The sequence below is a fragment of the Thalassophryne amazonica genome, chromosome 6 (genome assembly GCF_902500255.1).
Source record: "Thalassophryne amazonica chromosome 6, fThaAma1.1, whole genome shotgun sequence".
NCBI classification, from domain to species: Eukaryota; Metazoa; Chordata; class Actinopteri; order Batrachoidiformes; family Batrachoididae; genus Thalassophryne; species Thalassophryne amazonica.
The window spans coordinates 52,143,124-52,168,434 of record NC_047108.1 but is presented as its reverse complement, the minus strand read 5'-3'; the positions used below and the strand labels follow the sequence as shown (position 1 = coordinate 52,168,434).

General features: G+C 41.0%; 1 protein-coding gene across 1 annotated transcript; it reads right to left on the bottom strand.

Moving 5' to 3' along the window:
* Positions 1-713: 713 nt before the first annotated feature.
* Positions 714-25,307, bottom strand: sars1 (seryl-tRNA synthetase 1). The gene is made up of 11 exons (XM_034172176.1): positions 25,172-25,307; positions 23,495-23,565; positions 20,811-20,888; positions 18,347-18,505; positions 17,050-17,193; positions 16,677-16,832; positions 14,484-14,705; positions 8,787-8,916; positions 5,274-5,431; positions 2,917-3,046; positions 714-1,341 (listed from the first exon to the last, which is right to left on the bottom strand). The coding sequence occupies exons 1-11, from the start codon at positions 25,305-25,307 to the stop codon at positions 1,178-1,180; spliced, it is 1,548 nt and encodes a 515-aa protein (XP_034028067.1). The 3' UTR covers positions 714-1,177.
* Positions 25,308-25,311: the final 4 nt, after the last annotated feature.

The window sequence follows — 25,311 nt, the reverse complement described above, 5'->3', positions numbered from 1 at the left end:
ATGTGTGAAATACCAAGGGGCCAAATACTTTTGCAAGGCACTGTAAGCTGCACCAGAGTATAAAACGCATTGGAATACAAGTCATACCTTTTTTTGTGTTATCAGCTCTTTAATTTGGGATTATTGTGTATTATTATACGACACTTTTTATTGTTGGCATTTATTGTTTTATTTCATGCTTCAATTCTTAGAAAGTCTTACTAATCCTATTACTGTGATTGTTCCCCCCATCGTGGTATAAGTTGTACCGAAGTATAAGTCTCAAGGCCTCCTAAACTAGTATAGTACGTACACACACACACACACACACACACACACACACACACACACACACACACACACACACACACACACACACACAAAAAAGCAACTTATACTCCGTAAAATATGATGGTTTCATATTAAAATTGTGCAGCTCCTGTTCGAGGCAATAAATTAACCCTACCAAACATGGCCTTGGTAATGGTACGTACTTAATTCATTTAGAGAATTTTTAATCTCCAGACACACGTTCAAAGAAAAGGAAACAAAGATCAATGTCAACTGTATTTTATGTTTACTGTGAGTGCTAGTTAAGCTCGATCATTATTTCTATAATGCCAAAGTTTGAATCACTAGTATTATGTCTAATACTGACAACAAGCAACAATGGCCTAAAGTGATGACAATAACATAACCAGGAATGTGATGGAAATTTAACAAGCAAGACTTGAAAATTCCTGATCATTTATTCTCATGAACTGTATTTCAGATATAAGTGCTGCACCAATTCTTTAACAGATGCATGTGTTTGTGTTATTCCACAATGAATTCAGATTTCAAGCAGTATTTCATTTCACAAAATATTCCCTTAACTGACATTCATAAACGCATTCTGACAGACAACTACAGATCCCCAGAAGATGGAATTAAATTAGCACACAGAGAATAATCTTGTCCCAGAAACGATCTGGTGTGGAAGTGAAGCTTTACGTCTTGGTGTTGTGTTCCATGTGCTGAGCCCGAAGAGACTGTGTGGATGATGTACAGATCAGACTGACAGGTGATCGGTCTCAGAGTTGGGCTGTGGAAGTATGAGAGAGAGCAACTCTTCGTTTAAACGTGCTTTAGAGAAACGAGCAAAGGTGAGCCGCACACCGTCCTTTGAGACACAGAGGTGACTGAGATGTAATGAAGTCTACGAGTCACTGATGGACATGTTCTCCATGGTGTTAGGCAGGTTGTCATCTCCTCCTCCCTGCTTCTTCTTCTTCTTTCCTCCATCTTGCTGTTTCTTAGACTTTTTGGTCATCTCCTGGTCAATCGGAGCGGGTTTGACAAACTTGATGATCTCCGTCAAACCTGGAAGATTGACAAAGGGGAGCGGGGACAGATTCAACAGGAACCTTGTTTAGTTTTAAAATGTATAAATGATGGGTAATTACACTGGTTAACAAAAAACTTCTTTTTTTTTTTCTTGCATGGGCTTTGAGACTTGACCACCTCAAAGACGTAACAATACTTTTATCAAAGGAGTGTACCTTGCTTATTTCAGAGTACCACTTGGTGACCAGGACAAAAAATTGGGCCCCTCACCAAGTTTTCACAGCTTGTGTCGAAACACTGAGATCCTGGTCTCAAGAAAAGAATGCTAAGCTCAAATTTGGTGTGCCAGTGGTTTACAGAGAACCGGGGGTGGGGGGGAGACAGATGACTGCTACGTCTGCCTTATAAACATCAAGGGATTTAATAAGAAAAACAAACACTTTCAACACCCCAGCGCACCATCTGCTATATGACTGGTTCCCCACAGTGAATTACCCATTATCCATTTTCACCAAAGTCCACCAAATCTTCATCCACTGATGAAGATGAAGAAGTGGATGTAGCGCATGAGGCAAGGGACACAGATCGAGTTTCTCTGTATAGCCAGTCCTACTACTGATCATTTAAGTGAGTGTTACCTTTTCTTGTATTTTTTTGCATGCTTTTGGTTTAAAGCTCTAAATTTAATTCTATGAGAAAGACACAAGACTAAGAATGAGCTTTTCAGTGGTGCCTTACCTGTGATGAGCATAATGCTCCAGATTGTATTTTTTCCCATTATATTTCACTTATTTAGTATTTGTATACTGTGGTCAATAATGCTCAAAAAGGGTGCAAGCATAAAAGTAGTTTTGGAAATGCATTCTTAAGGGAGTAGCTGCCTTCCACTGCAAACTTTATTCAATATATGGGTGCTTAAATGTAATTTTTTTTTTAGCTTTTGGCAGAAGATTTTTAAAAAAGATTTTGTTTTCATATCTCAAAAAGGTGATGTGGTTGGCAAAAACAAACACCAGATTCACATTCAGCACCTCCAAATTACCCAAAATCTGCTGGAAAAACTCCATACAAGAAAAATCGTGTTGACCAGTGTTATGGGTAATCAAACACATACTGTCTTCTCAACAGGATTGATGTAAATGAAGTCCACAACATTTAGAAATGTTCACGTGCCCATCCATTGTCTAAAGAAGCCTGACTGTAAAAGTGATGATTTAATCCTTACATTCAGAATAGAATTACTTATGGCATCTGAAAATAGAGGAAGTGGGTCTAAAAATAGCTTTAACTCCTAAACTGCTTATGTGACTTTTTTTAATGAATTAAATTTAAGATATCAAATCTTGATTGTATAATTTCAACTGCATTTTGGCATACAAAGGCAAAACTGCACCCCCACCCCCCCAAAAAAATGGTATTAAAGAACAAACCCTTTAAAATCAGGTGAAGTTTGATGCACCAGATCAATCCAAAAATCAGCTTTATTTTCCCTATACAACATCTAAATAGATGGGTCTGCCACCTGCTGGATGGTTAGTGAATGGTGGACTGATGATGGATTAGGAACATGTATGTTATGGGTGAAACCTCATTTCCACACAAACCTCTTACCTGGAGGCATGAATTGCCTGAGCTTCTCTGGAATAATGATGCCTTCTTCGGTTTGATAATTTTCCAGGATGGCGCACATTACACGTGTGGTGGCGCACATGGTTGCATTCAACATGTGTACAAACTCTGCCTATAATGCATACAAAATAGCCATTAAAGCAGACGGTACAATACAGTCATTGAATTATTGAGCTGCAACAATGTACTATAACTGCATTTGCTCCACTACTCCTCCCAGGTCCTTTGGCAGATTCCCAACAAACTAAGGTTGAGGCCGGAACTGAGAGTAAAAGGGGGTTTTTAAAGTAAAAGGGTGTGTGTAAAAGTTAAAATCCTCTCCCTCCCAACTCTTCTTGTGCACATATTCATCACAGAACCTACTGTGGACAAACTGAATCTGCATGAATTACCAACCAATTCCCATTTAAGTCAAAATGGAAGTCTTGCTACTGTCAAGAAATGAAGTTTGTAAAATGTATAAAAAAAAGATTAGAATTTTGCCTGGGCTGAAGAGGATTAAGGTCATTGGGATCAAAGGTGAAAATTTTGACCTGGCTGGCTGTTCCCCCTTTCCTCCCAGGTCCTTTGGCCGATTTCCATCAAATGTGGTATTTACATTAAGGTTACCCCAGAATTGCCCTTAAAGGGTTTGTTTTGGAAAAAGTCAAAGTCACTGGGGGTGCAAGGTCAAAGTTGAGGTTGTTAACGCCGATATCAAAAGTCAGCACACATATATCACTTTGGAATACTCCCTACTGCATATGGGGGTATAAAATAGAGCCAGAAGCATTGTAATTTTTAGTGTTTGTTTACAGTGCAGTAGATAAATGCATTCATTATAAGAATCTTTCATTTTGTGATACAAGCATCAAATCTGGCATAATGGTACTTCTTGGTCTACCTTCTGCGAGCCATTTCAATGTTCAAGATGGCAGCCATTTTTTCAAGATGGCACCCAGAAATATGTATTTTCATCACGTATTTGCACAATCTAGGTTTATTTCAATGTAGTATCTGTTAAATATTGTACTGTGGACTAGGGGAAATTTAAATTACGTTCAGGTAATATATTCATGCTTTTTAGATGGATTATATACGTTTTTAATAAATGTACATGCATGCTTTAGAATGCGTACTCTGCAGGACATTCGATAGTGTTTGGAGTGTAAGGGCTTAGTAGCAGAGGTAGTATTTTTGCTTATGGAGTCAGCCATGTCCTTTGGATGAACACCAGTCTTCGCTGCTTAACTCTTGCCTATGGGTCAAGTAGTTCCTTGTGCATGGCAATGGCCACAACCCAATAAACTGCATTGCCACCCTCCTAAGGAAGCCCATTTTGGCTACTTGTACCCACAATCTAGTGCTTTCTGTTATGACTCAACCCTCATGACCATAGGTGAGAGTAGCAATGAAGACTGACCAGTAGATCTAGAGTGTCATCTTTTGGCTCAGCTACCTTTTCGGCACAACAACGCGGTGGAGCGAATGCAATAACACCCCTGCTACGCCGATTCTCAGCCAATCTCACGTTCCACTGTCCCGTCACTAATACCAGGGAGGCTGATGAGTATGATGCCCCTGTAATTGGTACACACTCACTGGTGTTTCAGGGTATGTATTTATTATTACTTTGAGCTTATAAAATCTTATTTCGACCTATTTGATTTGTGTGTGTGTGTACTTTTACTGCTTTTCTGAATACACCATGGGTTACAAAAGAGCCAAAGCCAGAATATGTTTGTCGGCAAACCTCGGAAAATACAGGCAAAAACAAATACTGCGTCCCCTATGGGAGTACGTAAATACCTGTATGCAGTAAGGCAAAATGCCCAGGCAAAACTGAATTTGCCAAAGCCCAAATCACTAGGCCCAATGTCATGTCAGTTTGTTAACTTCCTCCTAATTTCTACCAAACTTGTATGTCAGTGAAGGTTGGCCCCAAAATTGCACTTAAAGAATTAGGTCAAGGAATTTGAATTTCAACCTGACTTTGACAAAATGTGGCACACAATTATTAGATAGATTCCAGAATTGCTCTGGCGAGGTCAGCCAAAGGTCAGGTATTTTGGTAAGGGTCAAGATCATTGGGGCCAACTTTCAGAACGCAACAGCCCTAACTGTCATCATGCACATATCTACTATTACCTAATGATCTTAAATTATGGACTTTCCATTCTTTCACTATGGCAGCAGGTTTGCTCGGTGATCTGTCACGCAAAGAGAAAAAAAGAAGCTCCTTTCGCTGGCACCGAATACATAACATCACCTTATTCGATATTCAACCAGGTTTCATTAAAGGCTCAGTAGAGGAAGCTCATCTTTGTCTTTTTGGACAACTGCAGTGGTTGAAAACTCACCTTGTCCATCATCTTTTTGGTTTGTCCATAACGAATGCGTAGGCGTCTGGCCTGGTAATCAGTGCAGTTTGAGCAGGAAACCAGCTCCCTGAAAGCAAGAGACCCAGGAAACCAGGCCTCCAGATCCAGCTTCTTACTGGCTGCATGATTTAAGGCACCTAAAATAACAGACAGAGCGGCCTGATATTGTTACAACCACATTCACTGCTTTCACTGCTTTCACAGCAAACAGTAGCTCAGTACAAAAGGGGAGGTGATGGTCTAGTGGTTAAGGTGTTGGGCTTGAGTCCAGAAGATCTTGGGTTCAAATCCCCGCCTGACTGGAAAATCACTAAGGGCTCTTGGACAAGGTCTTTAATCCCCTAGTTGCTCCCGTGTAGTGAGCACCTTGTATGGTAGCACCCTGACATCGGGGTGAATGTGAAGCATAATTGTAAAGCGCTTTGAATATCTGATGCAGATAGAAAAGCGCTATATAGTCCATTTACCATTTACGATACTAATACTAAATTCCTTCTAAAACAAAGAGGAGCAGCCGGAGAATGCAACACCCACATTTTACATGTTTGACAGAGTGAAGCAAATTAATTCTTTGTGATTCAGTGACAACATAATATGTGCTTCACTGTGGTCTTGAAATTTGATCAAGTCTGTCAACAATCAAACCACTTTACCCACGATTTACAGACATTTCCACAGAGCTTAAACCATACTGGCACCAAACTGTTTCAGTTCAGCAATTATGACCTTAAGTTTGAGCTGGTCAGTGTTCACGTGACCAGAAGGCAGGTTCATATTTGTAGTAACCACGTGCATACATATAATCAAATCCTCCTTTTCATTATAAATATGTCTATAAGCTTTAAATTCAAGTGACCTTGCCCAGTGAGTTTGACTTTACAACAGATGTTCCTCACAATCAAATCACTTTGTCCTTCACTGACACTCAAGACTTCCAGTTATTTTTATTCACACAGGACACACAGGGCTGAAAACAATAACCTTGTACTTGCTCCCATGTGTAATTAATGCTGCATTACAAATCTATGCATTTTCTAAACTTTTTTTTCTATTCCATTTAAGATTTGGGGCGGGTTGCTGGAGCCTATCCTAGTGATTGTTGGGTGAAGTGGTGGACCCTGGACAGGCTGCCAAGTCTGTTGCAGGGCCATATACAGATGGACAAAATCATTCAGACATACTCACACCTGCAGTCAATTTCGAGTCATCAATTCACCTAACCAATATTTATGTGGAAGTGGGAGAAAGGCGGAGAACATGCAGATTCTCCCCAGAAAGGACCAGGTTGGAAGCAAACTTGGGAATCACGCACTGTGAGGCAATAATGCTAACTGGCCTTTAAATAGGACGGTGTCCTTTGGGAGTCTGTTGTGCATCCTAAAAATTTGTCAGGATGCAGAAGAGACGCAAAAACACTTGTGCCATCCTAAGTGGAGTTGGGGTGCTACAGATGATGCCACATTTCCACAGAAATCTGCAGTGAGCAGAAGGATCTTCTGAGATACATGCTGGATTTGAGCTGAGTTTTCCGTGGTCAAAAAGCATGTCATATTTCTTGACTGATTGTGCGGCAGGACAACAAACAACTCTGTCGCACGTCCTCGCTGAGGGAAAAAGAGAGAGACAGAGCATGCTGTCTGTGGCCCATGTTTGCTTGTGCTGAATTGACACGAAGCTTTCACAAGCCCAGAATGAACCATCCACAACAGGAAAAGAAGACAAAGCTTTCGCCATATCTACACTCAAAGTTCTGAGCATGCACAAATCTTTCCGCTGAACTCAGCGGACATCAGTTAACATGAAAACAATTTTGCACTTTATAATGGCAGTTTATAAAAAGAACATTATTCACAAAATCATAACACACTGCCCTGAGCACTGTGCATTCATTCAGTGTCGGTTGGCCAACAATGGCGTCATCTGTGCATTGTTTGTGCATCATCTGTGCATTCTTTGAGCATCGTCTGTACATCCTTTGAGCGTCCTCCAGTCTTGGTGTCCCTTCTGAGTTTGTTAGGAAACATATTTCATGCTTCACACCAACCATGGAATCCTGTGTGCTTCCAGTGAATCTTCCTTGTATGACCTTGGTATGCGCTGTACATTCTTTTAGCATCCTGTGGCATCCTCCCTGATTTTCTGGTCACACAAGGGACACAGAAGGGACTTTGTCTATGTGTAAGGGGGGTTTAAGTTACCATGCTGCCCTTCACAAGGGCTCCCTCCCGACACTCCACACGGGTAAGCCAACAACCTCTCGCAGGGGGAGGGTATGTCAGACTGGTGCCACAGATGTTAAATCCCTCTGCCTTCCTGTGAGGCAAGGAGGAAAGTTGGGTACCCAAAGGCATGTACGTAGAAGTTCGGCACAGGTTGAGAGTGGAACCTCCAGAGCAGCCTCCCGGCCCAGGGGAGACCCTGCTCCTCAGTTTGGTGAAACTACGATCGCCTCAACCAATCCAAGGACCTAACTAAACCATCCAATCTGTATTAAGTTAAGTTTTATGAAAATAAATTCAATAATATTAGAGGAACATTGATAACAATCACATGGTGAAAATGTAAAAGTTACAACCTATATACGGTGTGGGCCAAACTGAGAATATTCTTCTATGTATAAGGTAACGTAACACTTTGACTAAATTATTCTCTTTATGGAGCGCAGACACCAAAATAATTTTTGGTCTCTACAATTTTAATTAGGCTCCGGTAATGCTGAGGTGAAGCAGTGTGCTAAATCTGAATGTCTGTCCAGTATGGCCAAAGTGTTTCTTTTTAAACTCCAGTATCTGTCATGGTTCTGGGTCACTGAATATTAAAATTAAGATCCGCACTGGTCAACACTGAAATAGAGCTGCGTGCCAAATTCCAAGTTCAAATTTTGTTAAAGCCCGGGGGTTGGTGCCTAAAAAAAAAAAAAAAAAAAAAAAAAAATCCACAATAACTTTGGTGTAAGCTCAAAGAAACTAAGCAGGTGCAATGACTGTAGGAAGAGTGTAACAGGATCTTATCTGCCATCTTAACATTCACACGTTTCACAATTTCACATCATCTATCATGATATCAGCAGGGTTGTTAATCAACAATCAGAAAGGCCACATTGTCTGGCACTGTGTTTACAATCGATCACAGAAAGCTGCAGCAACTTCCTGGGAAACTACTGGCATGAGGAGAAGACAGCTTTATAACGGACTGTTTGCTCTAAAGAAAACGGGTTCAATGTTGTGCATCGCCGCTTGCTGACGGCTTCATTATTTGTAAATGTGCTGCTGTGCCCAAACATAGTGTAGGGGTTCAATTTGCTTCCCATCGTGTTATTCCTCTGTCGATAATTATTTCCACAATATTAGTATGGAATTTTGGTCACAATAAAACATGATTCCATAAAGCATATTTTTCGACCTAGTCATAGGTTTCTTAATTAGTTATTTTAAAACAACTTGACAAAACACCATTCCAGCTGTGTAGCATATACAACATGAGGAGTCTTACCCGAGACTATGTTGACAATGCGATATGGAATTCCTAGTGACTGGTAGAAGTCTTCTGCTGTGCCAATCATCTCGTCAAACATTTCCCACGATTTGTTGTCATGGGGAGAAGAATAAACAAACTGCTCAATCTGAAAGAGGGGGAGTAAGAAAAAGAGACAACTCGGATTATTTTTCAAACAGGCTGCGATCACCACATAAATGACCATAAATGATGAACTGGGGTCACCACAAAAGAAACAGGCATCAGGCCAAAACAGAACAGTGTAGATGTGTGTCAGGAACATCAGAACTGCAAATTTATACACAGCAGTTTATTAAAGAAAATCCTTATGTATTCTTAAATTAAAAATTAATTTATGATTACTGTACATTCTGAAGTTAAAAAAAAAACAAAAAAAAAACTTTCTTACATTAAGAGCCGAAATCTGTAACTTTCAAATGGGTGGTGATATATCATGTTTCAGTAGGCCACTGAAGTTTTTTTTAGCGGAAGATGTATTGTCCAAACAGACAAATTTTTTTTTTTTTTTTTTTAAATCGATAAATCCCTTCTGGAGGAAAATTACGGCCCTTTTTAGGCTAGGGGTTAAAGGGGCCAAAACAGTGACATAGTCAAAATGTGGATTTTGACCTTTGAATATCTTTGTGTGCCCTCAGTAAGCCTCATTAATCTTATGCTATATGAATGTATGGATGGAGTTCTCCCATTTAGCGTTATATTTTTCAAGGCTAACTGAGGGCGCCACCTGTAGGTGACGCTTCAAGTCACAACTTTTGGCATTTTTGGCTACATTTGGGACCCTCCCAGGGCCTGCGCCCTGAATAAGCCTCGCTCATTTACGCATATTTGGATACACTAGGACAAGTTCTCTCCAAATTTGCATAAATGGCGGTGGCTTAGTTAAGTTGCTTTTGCACAGGTGGCGCTCTTTATGTTATGAACCCTATTGTGCCCCTTTTTTTCCTTCTTGACATTATTATCATATTTTCAAGATGGCACCTGTGACTGTCGTGGCCGTCGCTCGGCTCCTGTTGTGTTGGTTACTAATGGCCACTTTTACAACATATGTTATTTTAGCAGCCCGACTAGCAGATGGATGTGTCTTGGCTTTACGGACTTACGATCGGGACTCTTTGTTTCATATCAAGGAGACGATGGAGAGCCTATTTGCTACACGAGACAGGTACAACCAGGCGTTTCCTCCGCCCCTAACTATCGGCTCCGACTCACCTGATTATCCGCTGCTGTTGAGGGCGCCGTGTAAGATCCGCAGGAGACTGAGGCTTTTTGGATAAGAGGAGAAGAGACTCGCGGGCTGGTGTCCAGGTGAAGAGAACGCGTGCAGCGGCGCGTTTGGGCGCCAGTGCCGGTGGCCGAGGACGGGCTCGCTTCCTCTACCACATTCCTCTCTTTGATGTGTGCGATGGCACATCTGCATCGACACCTGTTCGGTTAGGTACGGGTGTTCTAGACTTTTCGCAGTGCTGGTATCCTGGTGGCGTAGTTCCATCGCTACTGTGCACTTCCGTGTTTACGCCTCCGCCTGCACGGATCAGCTGGAGTCCACGTGACCGCTGTCTTCGTCCTATCCCATTGCGAGCCTCACACAGCGCCTACGTGACGTCGTCCACCTTGCGCCTTGGTTTATTGAATGTGCGTTCAATCGCCAATAAATCATTTTCCCTGAATGATCTTATATCAATGGAAATGTTGGACTTAATCTGCCTTTCGGAGACTTGGCAGAGAGAAGAGGAATTTCTTCATTTAAATGAGCTCTGCCCTGCTGAGTTCTGTGTCCTTGGGAAGCCCCGCCCCTGTCACCATGGTGGGGGCCTTGCCATCGTTTATAAAGAGGATTGTGTGTGTAAAGGGGTACAGTCACAGGATTTTCCCTCCTTTGAATCACAGTTGGTCAAGGTGGGTTTCTCAAACCCATTTTTCTGTGTTGGTTTATCGCCCCTCCAGGCCCTGCTACTGCCTTTCTTAAGGATTTTAGTGACTTTTTATCCTCTATTATAACGTTGGAATCTGTTTTAATTCTTAGAGATTTTAATCTTCATGTTAATGACAAGTTATCTTGCTCTGCTATGGAGCTTTTATCGTTGACTGAAGCTTTTAATTTTGTGCAACATGTTTCTGAGCCCACTCACCAAAAGGGTCACATTTTAGATTTAGTTTTTACACTTGGCCTAGACATTTTAAATATGTCTATAAAACATGTCCACTTGAGCGACCATAGTCTTGTTTCGTTTGACCTGCATTTCAGCTCTGATCAGAAGCCCTTAGAAGCTAAGTCTTGGAGGCGTATCATCACTGCTGATACTGCAGAAAGATTTTTTTTTCTATGTTTAATCCTTGTTTGTTCACTGATTTTCTTGATGTGGACAATTTTATCCAGTGTTTTAACCATCACTGTGATACTATTCTTGATCAGTTGGCTCCTGTTAAATACGTGTCTACAGAAAAATGAGTGCCCTTGGATAAATGAAGAGCTCTTAAGTCTTAAGAGACTGTGTCGAAGGACTGAACGCCTGTGGAAATCCTCTAAACTTGAGGTTCACAGGCTTCATCTCAGGGAGCTGGTTTTATCATATAACAAAATGACAAAGTGCCCGTTCTGTCTATATACATCAGCTGGTGTCTGTGAATAAGAAGAATCCCAGAGTGTTGTTTGATACAATCAACTCTCTTGTATGTCCTGCTGCTTCAGTTACTCCTGTGTTTTCTGAAGCTGACAGCAATGCTTTTTTGAGTTTTTTCACTGACAAAATCAAGTTGATTAAGGATAAAATTCCACCCTCCCTGTGTGGTACTTCTACTGTTATTGAGCCTGTTCCCAGCATTTGCTCTTCATTTAGGGCTGTGACACTTGCTGATATTTCGGCATTGGTGAGCAAGATGAAACCTTCCTCTTGCTCATTGGACATCCTTCCCTACAGGCTCTTTATTAAAGTATTTGAGATAATTGGTCTGTGCATTACTAGAATGGTAAATCTTTCTTTGTCCACCGGTGTGTTTCCCAGTGCTTTTAAGCATGCCATAGTGTTGCCTCTACTGAAAAAAACCAGGTTTAAATCAAATGGAGCTAAGTAGTTTTAGACCTATTTCTAAGCTCCCATTCCTGTCTAAGATCCTCGAGAGGGTGGTTTCAGACCAACTGACACTCTTCCTGGATCAGAATAACATTCATGACAGGTATCAGTCCGGTTTTCGTAGACAACACTCTACGGAAACGGCTCTTTTGAAAGTGTCCAGCGACATTATGTTGTCTGCTGATGCTGGGAAATCCACCGTGTTGGTTCTTTTGGATTTGTCCTCTGCCTTTGATACTGTTGACCACCAGGTCCTGCTGAATCGATTGAGGGATCATGTCGGACTGTCGGGGTCAGTTCTTCGGTGGTTTTTTCATATCTGTCTGGGCGTAGCTTTAGCGTTTTTGCTAACCAGATAAGGTCAGAGTCTGCGGACCTGTTATGTGGAGTCCCTCAGGGTTCTGTATTGGGCCCCATTTTGTTTTTATTGTACTTGATCCCTTTAGGTAGGATCATTCAAAAATTTACTGATGTCTCTTACCAGTTATTTGCGGATGACATCCAGCTTTACTGCTCCTTTAAGCCATCTGAGATTAAGAGGCTTGATTCCCTCCTCCATTGTGTGGCGGAAATTAAACAATGGCTAACGAATAACTTTCTTCAGCTTAACGCAGACAAAACAGAGACATTGGTTATTGCCCCTGATGCCTATATTCCAGGTATTCAGCAGTACTTGGGAGACCTGGGCCAGTCTGCTAAATCATGTCTTCGAAACCCGGGTGTCATTTGTGACAAAGACATGTCGTTGGTACAGCATTGTAAACAGCTGACGAGGAATTGCTTCTTTCATTTAAGAAACATCTCTAAGCTCAGGAAAATGGTGTCTCGAAATGATTTAGAGCTTATTATTCATGCTTTTGTGTCAACACATTTAGACTATTGTAACAGTTTGTTTTCATGTCTAAACAAGAAGGAGTTGCGTCGACTGCAGTTGGTACAGAACTCTGCAGCAAGAATTCTGACACAAGCTAACAGAAGGACTCATATTTCCCCAATTTTAAAGGAGCTTCATTGGCTGCCAGTGTCCTTCAGGATCAATTTTAAAATTTTGGTTTTAACTTTTAGAGCTCTACATGGCCAGGCGCCTCCCTATATCTGTGACCTTATCCAGCCTTATGCCCCTGCCAGGGCTTTGAGGTCTGTGGACCAAAATCTGTTGATGGTTCCTCGCACCCATTTTGCAACCAGAGGAGAGCGATCCTTCCAGGCTGTTGCTCCCAGGCTTTGGAATGGTCTCCCGCTCTCTCTGCGCGCACTGGACTATGTCGATACTTTTAAAAGCCAACTTAAGACTTTCTTTTTTTACTCAAGCGTTTGCTTAGCTTTTGGGATGCTCTGCTATCCTATGTTATGTTTTATGTCTCGGCCATTGTCTGATGTTTTGTGTAGTGTACTGTGCTTTTATGTTGTGAAGCACCTTGTGGCTCTTGTCTGTGAAAGGTGCTATATAAATAAAATTTACTTACTTACGAATGCGATATTTGGTGATTTTCATTTGGCCATATCTCGGTACGCCCCCCCATGGATTTCAGTGAAACTTGTTTTATTATGTTCCTCTATATCTCTGCTATTCAGGATAAAGATTTTAGGAAGGCTTTTTGCCTCATTAACGGGTTAATGAGGCAAATGATGTGAGTTTGCAGAGACGACAGGTGAGCTGGACCCTCGGGACATTTAACCAGATGAAGGTCTCCTCTGCAGCTTCAACCTTGAATTGATGGAGTTTGTGGAGACACTTTCCTCACATTTTGAAGCACAGAGATGTTGTCTTCTTCTATCTGGACTTCAGATTTTGGTATATTTAGACTAACAAAGAAGGCCCTTTATAAGCCCATAATGCAAAAGCTTTGGGCGGGGGTGAAGCCTAAGCATCCCATTACGCTGAGAAAAAAATCCTGCTGAGAACCCTGGTACCGCAGCTCTGCACATCAGACTTATTCTTAAAAATTAGGACCAGTACACTTCTCCACTCCTCAGACATTATTTCACTTCCCAAGATTGGATTAAGCAATCTGGATAAAGCCTCCACTACCATTTCTTCTAAACATTGCCATGGCTCCACTGGTATGTCATAAGGTTTGGAAGAATAAATGGAATTGGTTCCAAAGCAGAATTCCACAGCTCCTGTGTGGGAACACTTTGGATTGAAGCAGAACGAGTGAGGAGAATCCAGTAGCATGAACGAGCCGGTAAGTCAACTTTGTTTCAAAACAGTGGTAATGAAACCAGCAATACAGATAACCTGAAACTGTATCTAAAAGATAACCACATCATCTCGTTTTCCCAAATGCAAATAAAAACTGCAGATAGATGTGACCCCACTCATTTATCCAAGCTTGAAACGATGTGCTGAATGCACTGGCTTGCGCACCCAATTTGGCTGAAATTGAACCAAATTTAGTGTACATCCTTCCTGCCTCTGCCCTCATCATCTGCCTGGGTTTGGGGTGGACACTCAGAAGGCAATGGCTGTATACACCATGTCAAGTACTGTTTTCTACTAATAATGAAAACAATTTGTCTATATCTTTTACTGGAGAACAAAATATTACAGATTAACAATGATCTGTGAACGTAGTCTACTCTGAGCTGGTCAACTGACCTTCTCAAACTGGTGCACCCTGAAGATTCCACGCGTATCTCGGCCATGGGAACCAACTTCTTGTCTAAAGCAGGTGGAGATGCCAGCATAGCGAATCGGCAGGTCCTCAGGATTGAGCCACTCCTCCCGAAGGAATGCTGCGATTGGTTGTTCAGAGGTGGCGATTAGGTACTTCTCGTCAATGGAGCTATCGTCTGACTTCTCACTGCTCTTACCAATAACCTGAGAAACACACAGGAACTGTGACCACAATAATACACAAAAAGAAGCCAAACACTGAGCTAAATGCAAGAATCAGTATTTGCCATCAAATGCAATTAGAAGGTTCTCAGTACAGAAACTTGCCTAAACAGTCATTGCACAAACCGGACATTCGTACTCACTAGACAAAAGCAAAAGTCCCAATGCTTTTGTATGGGTTTCCATGTAATAAACACCGTATAGAAATGATTTTGTATAACAGACTTCTGCTCACATCGTAATGTATTCCATTAAAAAAACCTTGCACATACTGGACAGAGCAGTCTGGATGTGCCCAGTAACAGAGGTATGAAATGAAGCTCAGCACTTACACTCTCATATTCAAAGAAAGCGGGCACCATATTTCCGTAATTAAAAGCCTGGGCATTATTTTTTCAAACCGTGCTCAGACACAGGACCTAAATGTGGCAGGGCGTAATTCAGGGCCAGCGATTATTAACAAAATGCCGTTTCCTGCCTGCACTGTAAAATGGTGTTATGTGTCACACATATCCCTGGGAGTGACGAAACAAACCGCTTTAGATCAGACCCCTGTGTATGGCTCTCTGGAGCCCAATGCGCACCTACTAAATGACGGACACCGCAAAGGGATGTGATTGGTCACTTTTACGATTTCACTCCTTCCTCTCCCGTCATATTTAAAAGTATTTGCAGTCCACAAGCCAATTACATTTCAATCATCAATCAAATACGTTTGGCAGAAAAGTCCACAAATATGACCAACTTTACAACACAGAGTCGGAAAAAGATGCTCTAATGACCCACAATTCATGGAGAGAAATTATACGTACCATACCATTGGTTTAGAGGCTGATGATTGTATAAAGAAGTGAAGCTCACTGAGGGACAAATTAATCCAGTAAAAGCCACTGTTCCTGTGGAGAATTGCATAAAGATGCAACAGAGAACTTTAAAAGGGTAACGCGCATGTTGACGTCATTGCATGACCAGAGTCGCAGAAGCATAAATCAGGCTTCAGGATTTTAAGGTACCACTCTGCAGCGGACTCAACCAAAATGTAATCTTTTAAATGCACATAATGTCCAGCGCTTATTTAAAGCAAGCGCTTATTTTTTTTTAGACTAAGTTTTGACCCGGTTATTAAACGAGGCAGGTCCCAATTCAAGGTCAGGCTTTTAATCAAGGAGATACGTAAGCCTAATTGGAGCTGGGGATTCCCTGTAAATTGTTCAATGTCTCCTGGCTGTAACTAATGCATTACATACATATGGCCTTCACCCACTTGCCTCAATTCGGATAACGGACTTCTTCAAACTTAGTGCACATAAACAATATCAAATGTGTATGTGCTGTCTTTAATTCTGATGTGTGCCATTATTATGGTAAACAAGTAATAATTGTGGACTAATTGCTGTCTGAGGTAACTGGAGTGTAAACATAATGTCTCCACTGTGAGATCAATAAAGTATATCTCATATAACAGATTTTGTCCATTTTATGAGTACAATAGTTTTCAATTATAACAGACAAAATTCGCTGGTCCACCTGAATCCATTATATGAGAGTTTTACTGAATTGTTTTAAAACACATTTTCTATTTAGAAAGTTAATACTTTCAGGGCTCTATGCAAGTGAACTTAAAATTATGTGACAGAAAATTTTGAGACATTCCTCTTAACCGTTAATGTCAGTCATTTTTTCTGGGTTAAAAGATGAACACAATGTAAATAAGCATCCATATCCAAAGCTTTCTTGTGTTATCCTCTGCTGTACTTTTTACGCATTTTTTAATGTAATTTTATTGCCGAATAAATTCAAATCAAAGACCATCAAAACATCTAAAAACAGCCTATGTTGAAAAATGATTGCACTCTCCTTTAAGAAATGCATATTCTGCCAGTAATTTTAGCAGGTGGGACGTTGTTCTTGATTTTGATGAACTGGGATACAACAACCTAAACACATCAGTACCTTGTAGAGCTCTTCATCAAACTGGCTCAGCTGGGCGACTTCTTGCATAACCTCTTTCCTCATGAAGAATGGTGTATAGAGCATGGTGTAGTTCTTGCTGTGGAGGATCCTTAAGGCATAATTGATCAGAGCCTGCTCCAGGAACACCAGAGGACCCTGAAACAAACCAAACATAGACCCTCCATGTTACAAGCCAAAAATTGGGCATCACATCAAGTATGTACATGCACAGTTAAAATGTTACAAAGGGAGAGGAGCTTAACCAAATATAAAAAAGTACAATAACTGTCCCAATTTCCAGAGTCCCAGAAATCTTGCAGAACTTGACTCATTTTTGTGCCATGTGAGAACTGGAGTCTATATTCATACTTGCCTTCAAAAAGTATCCTCTGCTTCCAGCCACAATTGCTCCTCTTTCCCCATCATAGCCATCGATCATGACCACCAAGTCAACGTGAGAGTACTTCTTTTGCACAGTGCAGTCCCCCCAGGTACGCTCAACCTTATTATCTTCATCCTGCCAAAACAAAAAAGGGTTTCCATATAGCAAACATACTAGAGGTACACATGAAACGTGACAGTACTATACCTAATAAATGCACAAAAGTTCACAACCTTATACTCATATGATTCCAGAATTCCACAATAGTCAACAAAATGTTTTGGTTTAATTGCCTTTAAAATCCAAGTGCACCCTCACACACAAATAAAATGCCCCCACTGCTCTCCTTTCAGCAGTTGTCACACTGTAACAGATTGAAGAAACATGTAAGTAACAGAAACACAATGCCATTTTTGTCCTGTACAAATCTTTTTCTCATTCATTAAATGAGTTCCTTGTCAGCTGATGTCACATGATTCAGTCGGAAAGTTTTGTGCATTCTAAAAACACTGAGTAGACATCAGCTGGACAACTTTCCCGATGGCTGCATATTCGTTTACAGCTTTGTCCTGTACTTGATCTTAGCTTGCCAGTGGATGAAGGGTAGACATTAGCGTTATCTGTGTGTTATCTTTTTGTTTTCTGCTCACATCCGAAAGTGTTGCATTTGGTGGTTGTCCACTCATTCCATCAGAGCCTTAAATCCAATGGAGACCAATGATAGCCGTTCTAATCATTTTACTTAATCTGTCACGGTGTGACTACACCTTTTTGGTTTGAAACAGACGAACCAGTGCATGGCAGCACCTTGCAAAGAAATGGAGAATAAAATCACAGGGCAGTGTTAGGCATTCTGACATTGCACTGTCTCATTTAAAGTATGGTTTGGTGTCAAACCTTACTCCCGGGTCCGCTAAAGGCTTCATACTTGAAGTGTCATTCTCATGCTGCATTCAAGATGGCTCAAAAAACCCAAGTTGGAAACTTCTGAGTTCCGAAAACTGTACGTTTGCTTGATCAACTACGCATCATTATTTGTCATTGTTTTCCAGGGTATCACAACAGAGGTTGAAATTTTAGTATTGTGACAAGCCTCATGTATATTAAGAAAATGATCACAGTTTGAATAATTTCAAAATCTTAGTAAGCATGCATGGTTTTATGGTTATGGTTTTTGTCACTGTTCATGCAGCAGCATGTTATGTAGATACATTCATGTGTATGTACATTCCATTAATATGAACTGGTTTCACATTAAACAGATCTGCATGCTTCAATCATCTCTTACCTCATCATTGCTGATGGGTACAGAAGGATGCAGAAGGTTGCCGATCTCTCTCAAGTATTCAAAGCGCTCTTCCTCCAGTCTTATCCTCTCTCTGTCAATTTTTTCCACGGCCTCATCGATTGACAAACGCACCGCCTTTATCTGAGTTACTGTCAGGGCCTGAAAAAGGGGAAAAATTACATTGAATAATATGCAACCAGAGGAAATTTGATGTAGACAGTAATGCCTGTGTGTCTAATACAAATTACTGTGCAAAACCTTTACATGACTGCAAGATAAACTATTGGACTTGAGACCAGAGGATCCTTGGTTCAAATCCCAGCCTAACCAGAAAATCAATAAGGGCCCTTAGGCAAGGTCCATAATCTCCAAGTTGCAATCAGTGTGTAGTGGGCACCTTGCATGGCAGCACCCTTGCATTGGGATGAATGTGAGGCATTATTTGTAAAGCGCTTTGAGCATCTGATGCAGATGGAAAAGCGCTATATAAATGCAGTCCATTTACCATTTACCTTTAAACATACTGTCCAACTGCTATGTACAGAGTTGTGTTTACAAGAATGTGTCCACACAGACACAAGCAGGAGGACATTATGTCCTGTCAGCTATGTTCATAGTCTGAAAATGGGATGGACACACACACACACAGTAGTGTTCAGAATAATAGTAGTGCTATGTGACAAAAAAGATTAATCCAGGTTTTGAGTATATTTCTTATTGTTACATGGGAAACAAGGTATCCGTAGATTCCGTAGATTCTCAGAAATCCAACAAGACCAAGCATTCATGATATGCACTCTTAAGGCTATGAAATTGGGCTATTAGTAAAAAAAAGTGGAAAAGCGGGTGTTCACAATAACAGTAGCATCTGCTGTTGACGCTACAAACTCAAAACTATTATGTTCAAACTGCTTTTTTAGCAATCCTGTGAATCACTAAACTAGTATTTAGTTGTAAAACCACAGTTTTTCATAATTTCTTCACATCTGCGAGGCATTAATTTTGTTGGTTTGGAACCAAGATTTTGCTCGTTTACTAGTGTGCTTGGGGTCATTGTCTTGTTGAAACATCCATTTCAAGGGCATGTCCTCTTCAGCATAAGGCAACATGACCTCTTCCAGTAAGAGAACAATTATCGTCAGCGTTCACATTTCCAAAGTGAACGCTGTGGTGATGTGGGACCGTCATGTGATTATCTGAGAAATTGCGGAAGAGGTGGACATCAGCACTTTTTCGGCACATTCCACTGTGAAAGAAGATTTTGCCATGAAAAGAGTGGCAGCGAAATTCATCGGCACAAAGCTGATGGCGCAGCAACAGCGCCTCCGTGATGAAGCCTCACAGGACATGTTGTGACATGCTCACCTCGTCCACAATTTCTCGGATACAACCCCTGGCAAAAACTATGGAATCACCAGCCTCGGAGGATGTTCATTCAGTTGTTTAATTTTGTAGAAAAAAAGCAGATCACAGACATGACACAAAACTAAAGTAATTTCAAATGGCAACTATCTGGCTTTAAGAAACACTATAAGAAATCAGGAAAAAAAATTGTGGCAGTCAGTAACGGTTACTTTTTTAGACCAAGCAGAGGGAAAAAACATGGACTCACTCAATTCTGAGGAAAAAATTATGCCGATGAATTTCGCCGCCACTCTTTTCATGGCAAAATCTTCTTTCACAGTGGAATGTGCTGAAAAAGTGCTGATGTCCACCTCTTCCGCAATTTCTCGGATAATCATACGACGGTCCCACATCTCCACAGCGTTCACTTTGGAAATGATCCGGTCGTTTCAGCGTGTTGATGCCGATCGGAGCGCGGCGTGCCCTCCACCGTTGTGCGGACGTCTTTAAACCGGTTGTACCGCTCCTTAATCTGTGTGATGCCCAGAGGATCGTCACCAAAAGCCGTCTGAATAATCCGAATGGTTTCCACCTGGCTGTCGCCCAGTTTGTGGCAAAATTTGATGCAGTCGCGCTGCTCCAGTCGTTCTGCCATTTCCTTGCAAAGAAAATCCGACGAGCGACTCCACCCATCCTCACACAAAGGCTGCTTACAAGCAAATGACGCAACCGACAGGCGTGAAAAAAATCACGCATGCGCACAAAGGTTCAAGGTTGGCTCATGCAAGCACACGTGATTCAAATCCATCAGGTTTTTGAAAAAAACAAAACAAAACCAAAACTATATATATATATATATATATATATATATATATATACACACACACACACACACCGGGAGCAACTACAGGATTAAGAACTGGCGTGTAGTGAGCATCTTGCATGGCAGCACCCTGACATCGGTGTGTGCCTGTATGAAATTGAGCCATAATTGTAAAGCGCCTTGAACTTCTGATGCAGATGGAAAAGAGCTATATAAATACAGTGTGTATATATATATATATAAATAAAAATTGGCATTCAAGTTAATGAGAGGTGTGAGTAGGTGTGTACGTCATACCGACAGCACGTCAGCTGTTAGTGATTCCACATTTACATCATCAGGAACAGACTCGTCTTCTCCAACAGGTTCCTTCCTCTGCATTCAAAACAACAACAAAACAATGCTCAAACTGAAAGACAGGTATGCCGTCAGCGCATCTTTCTGTCCAGATATTTACAGTCGGATCAATAAGCATTTACATAGTGATGCAATTTTGCTTTAGTACAACACCACAGTGGAGTTGAAACAATCAAGATGTTCTTGACTGAGACTGTTAGCTTTAATTAAAGGACTTTAACCCTCTGGGGTCCGAGGGCATTTTTTGGACAGTTCATTCGCCTGCCATAAATGTTTTATTATTGCTGTTTACAGCTCTCCTTGCATCCCACAATCAAGTTTTATGTCTCTTTTTTTTCCAGGACAACCTATGCTTTCAGAATATATATGTTTTTGTTGTGTTTTATAAGTGTAATAAAGGTTTACAATCAAAAATAGGCAAGGAAAAAATAAAGTGAAAAATAATTTTCCACACACATTTATTCAAAACACACAGCAAACTACAATAAACAACTGTTTTGACACTTTATAAAGGTAATTTGAGGTCTTGTGTGAAAGACTGTACAACAAAAAGGTTCAAACAAACACAAATGCACATTTTGAACAATATATACAAAATGGTCTATGCGCTTTGCTGTCCATTGATATGGTAATCAGTGCTTTACGCCGAGAAAGCAACCAAGTTATCCAGTAACATTCACATGCAAACTAGTGGAGCAATCCTGATAGTTACACACTCTTTGTTTGAGCACGTGAGATTGTCATCAGAGACTCTCCGTCTGCTCCTGCTTTCACTTTTGCTGTGCGTAATGGTGTGGGTAACACTGGAATAGTATGTACTCATTAGAGCACCCAGGGGGCTATTCAAACGGGCCAACTAGTAACATATTACTCCTGAAAATGACCTTTGGCTTTTCACATTAGGTAAATCTGCCCTACGATTGGATTTTGGAAAACGTGACGGTGAACAAATTCCGATTGGACACTCACATTGCGCACATCATCACACAGCTTCTATGAGGAGTACAAAGATGGCCAATGGCTGGCTCAACAGTCCGCGGAGTTAACTTTTCAGCAAAAAAAAAAAAAAAAAAGTAAGTTTCTATCTCATATCATTAAAAAGTTATTTATAATTTAGTAAAGCTTGGTCTTAGCTGTCGTATATGACGGCGTCAGCCCCAGAGGGTTAACAACAATATCCAAGTAATCATTTACAAATTACACATTTTTATTCATAGTCCCTTTACTTTCAAAGGCCATAAGTAAATGCAACAAAACAAAAATAAGGACTGTTGGTCATAAAAACTGAGTGGGTGATATGACCTAAATTTAATATTTAATGTTGTGTTTTTCACTTTTTGGACAGTGATGATATTATATCACAGTATTCCTTTCTTCCTTCAAATTTGGGGAGGAGTAGCATGTCTTGTCCATTCATGCCAATTAAAATATCTGTAATTAAATTAAACACTTTTCATAATATTCAGTGTCTGTTCTTCATGTCAATCGGGAGACATGAAGACTATTATACATTGTGAACACTGAGAATGTACCGGGGGCGGGGGGGGCATCTTAATAATGTGAAGTGAAATTCAAACATTTGTAACCTGTGCATATGGTTGCTGATCAGCTCTCATGACAGGTCGAGTGGGCGCAAGTGTTTAAAAAAAAAAAAAAACCCTACCCATGCGTAATGACTGCACTGTCTCTCCGCAATGGATGGGAATTCAAGACCTTGGTCGCTGAAGGTCGCTGTTCTAACTAGGATGCTAGAATCAAAGGGCTCTACTGTCTCTTGTGAGGATGTCTTTTGGTGTCGGGGAGTCAAGTTTACAAACTAGACGGCACCCGCTGCTCATTGTCAGACTTTCCTCCGTAAACCTCACTCCCATGCATGTTACGTTGTAAATGTAAGAGAATCGATAAAGAAACGGATTGATAAGTGGAATCAATAATGGCATCAATATCAATAAAATCTTAACAATACCCATCTCTATGCAAGTGTCAATTTGACTTCAGACCTCTCACTCAGCTTCTCAATTACTACAATCAGATAAACTATTGAAGCACTGTGGCTTAGTGTTTAGCACTGTTGCCTCACAGCAAAAAAGTTATGATGTCGATTCCCACCTGTGGCCTTTCTGAATGGAGTTTGCATGTTCTCCCCGTGTTTGTGTGGGTTCCCTCTGGGTGCTCCGGCTTCCTCCCACATTCAAACACATGCAGGTTAGGTGGATTGGAAACTTTCAATAGTCTGTAGGTGTGCATGTGGGTGTGAATGTGTTTGTCTGTCTACATGTGGCCCTGCGACAGAAGACTGGCGTCCTGTCCAGGGTGTACACCGGCTCACGCCCTATGCCTGCTGGGATAGGCTCTGGCTCCCCGTGACCCATATTTGGAGTAAGCCGTTGAAGATGAATGAGTGAGTGAGTGAGATCATCTATCAATTCTGCAAAGATCACAGCTTCATTGGTGATCGGTAAAATCACGGTCAGTAAACCGTGCAATAAGACCCAAGTTCTGTAAGGCTATAAAGGAAAGCTGCTTAATGCAAGTTGACCCTTTTCATTCACCTGCAGGCTTGGATTTGTCTCACATCATGCCAATCCAACAGTACATTTCTGTCCAGAGTGATTCTTCCTTACCTTCATCTTCTCCCCAATGCTCTTGCTGCAGAGATTCTTTGCCTTGTTGAGGTTGTCTGCAGTGAAGCGGCCTGCAGACAGAAACAATGGCTACGTTTACATGCTGTTAATATTCGGGATACGGTCAATATTCTGGTTTCTGAATCATTAGGAATAACCCGTTTACATGCTTAAGCAGACAGAGTTACTCCTGTATACATGGTCATTGGTATAATTTGGAATATCCCCAGTTAAACAGCGATGCACGTCTTCCACCGGTGCTTGATTTGGACTGGCGTTCGTGCAAATCCTGCTTCACGTAAATTTTCAGCCACCTTCTTGTAAATGTCGCTATCTCTGTACTTTCAACCATCAATAAAATACATTATATTCATGTCTTTCACGATACTAATGAAGTACGTACTCGGTTTCCTCCTCGCTCCAAACGTGTGGTGCTGTGCTGCCGCGTCTGGATTTCCCCAAGCTTGTTTATCTCTGCTTCTGTGGTGTCCGGTGGGTTGCGCCTGCCGCATACAAGTAATTGCCATACTCAAAAGACCAAGATTCCTTGCGGATAGGACATGCGCAGAACACAAAATAATGTTCCTTTCTATGGAGATATTCCGATGTGCATTTATACGACCTGATATTCAGGTTAGAAAAGGAGTAACCCAGGGGTCATATTCGGGTTTTTAAAAACCGGGTTTTTGCGGGTGTTTACATGGCCGTTGCGGGTTATTGCTAATATTCCGGTTACGAAAGGGTTATTGGCTGCATGTAAAGTAGTCAATATTAAAGTCACAGCATGACGTTTCTAATGTTATGACCACTGATGTTCGTGCAACTTAAAAAACCAAAAACAAAACAAAAAACAACAACAACAAAAAAAAACAAAAACCAGCAAGTAAAAATTTATTGCATTTATTGTCACCTGACATTAGGACAATAATGTGCCGTGAAAAGTCAATAAGATGACTCAGTCAGGAGTAAAGTGCCAGATGCACTGCAGGGAGAGGTTAACCTGACATGCTGCTCGTCTGGATTGCATCAGATTGCCGGTGTTCCTGTGTCGATGCTAAGCTAACCTAGCTAACTGTAAAACCACAAAATAAGACGGTAAAATTTGTAACTGACATCATCCGCCACAACGCGAATACTGATAAAATATAATAAAATATGACTATATCCATTTGGAACAGCGCCAACATTCGCACCGTGCTACTTTCAGTTTGATCCAGCATCCCAACCAAACTCCTTTCAAATTACACAGTGCAATATTTTTTTGCATTGTATTTGTAAAACCGCATAGCGTGGCAACATGTAATTTACTTTCCATTGCTGACACACTACCCGGTGCTAATTCGGCTTCTTTAAATGCGACACAAAGAGCGTCAACTTACCTTTAGTAGTTTTATTTGTAGAATGCTAACACAAATGATAAGTGGCACTCGAGCTGAAGTAAGTGTTAAAAAGGTAACTAAGTACAATTTCTTTTGCAAGTAATAAAACCGAATAAAATGTAAGCTTGTAGAAATCGTAAAAGTGCTGTAACTATCCAATTGGGATGCAACATGTTTCACTTACAAGTCAATGATACAAATGCTCAGATATTTAATGGAGTTTGGCGTAAGCTCCATTAGCCAAGACGCTAGCGTTAGCTTCTATGGCAGAGGTGGAAAAAATTGAATGAAGGCTTACTTTTTCGCCACTCTGTATCTGCGGCGACCAGCTTATCAACCAGACTAACATCTTTAAATCTCTTCCTTTGAGTCTCACGGACGATTTCTGGATCGCCGCCTTTGTCAGTCCGAAACAGGTCCAAATCGAGCACCATCGTT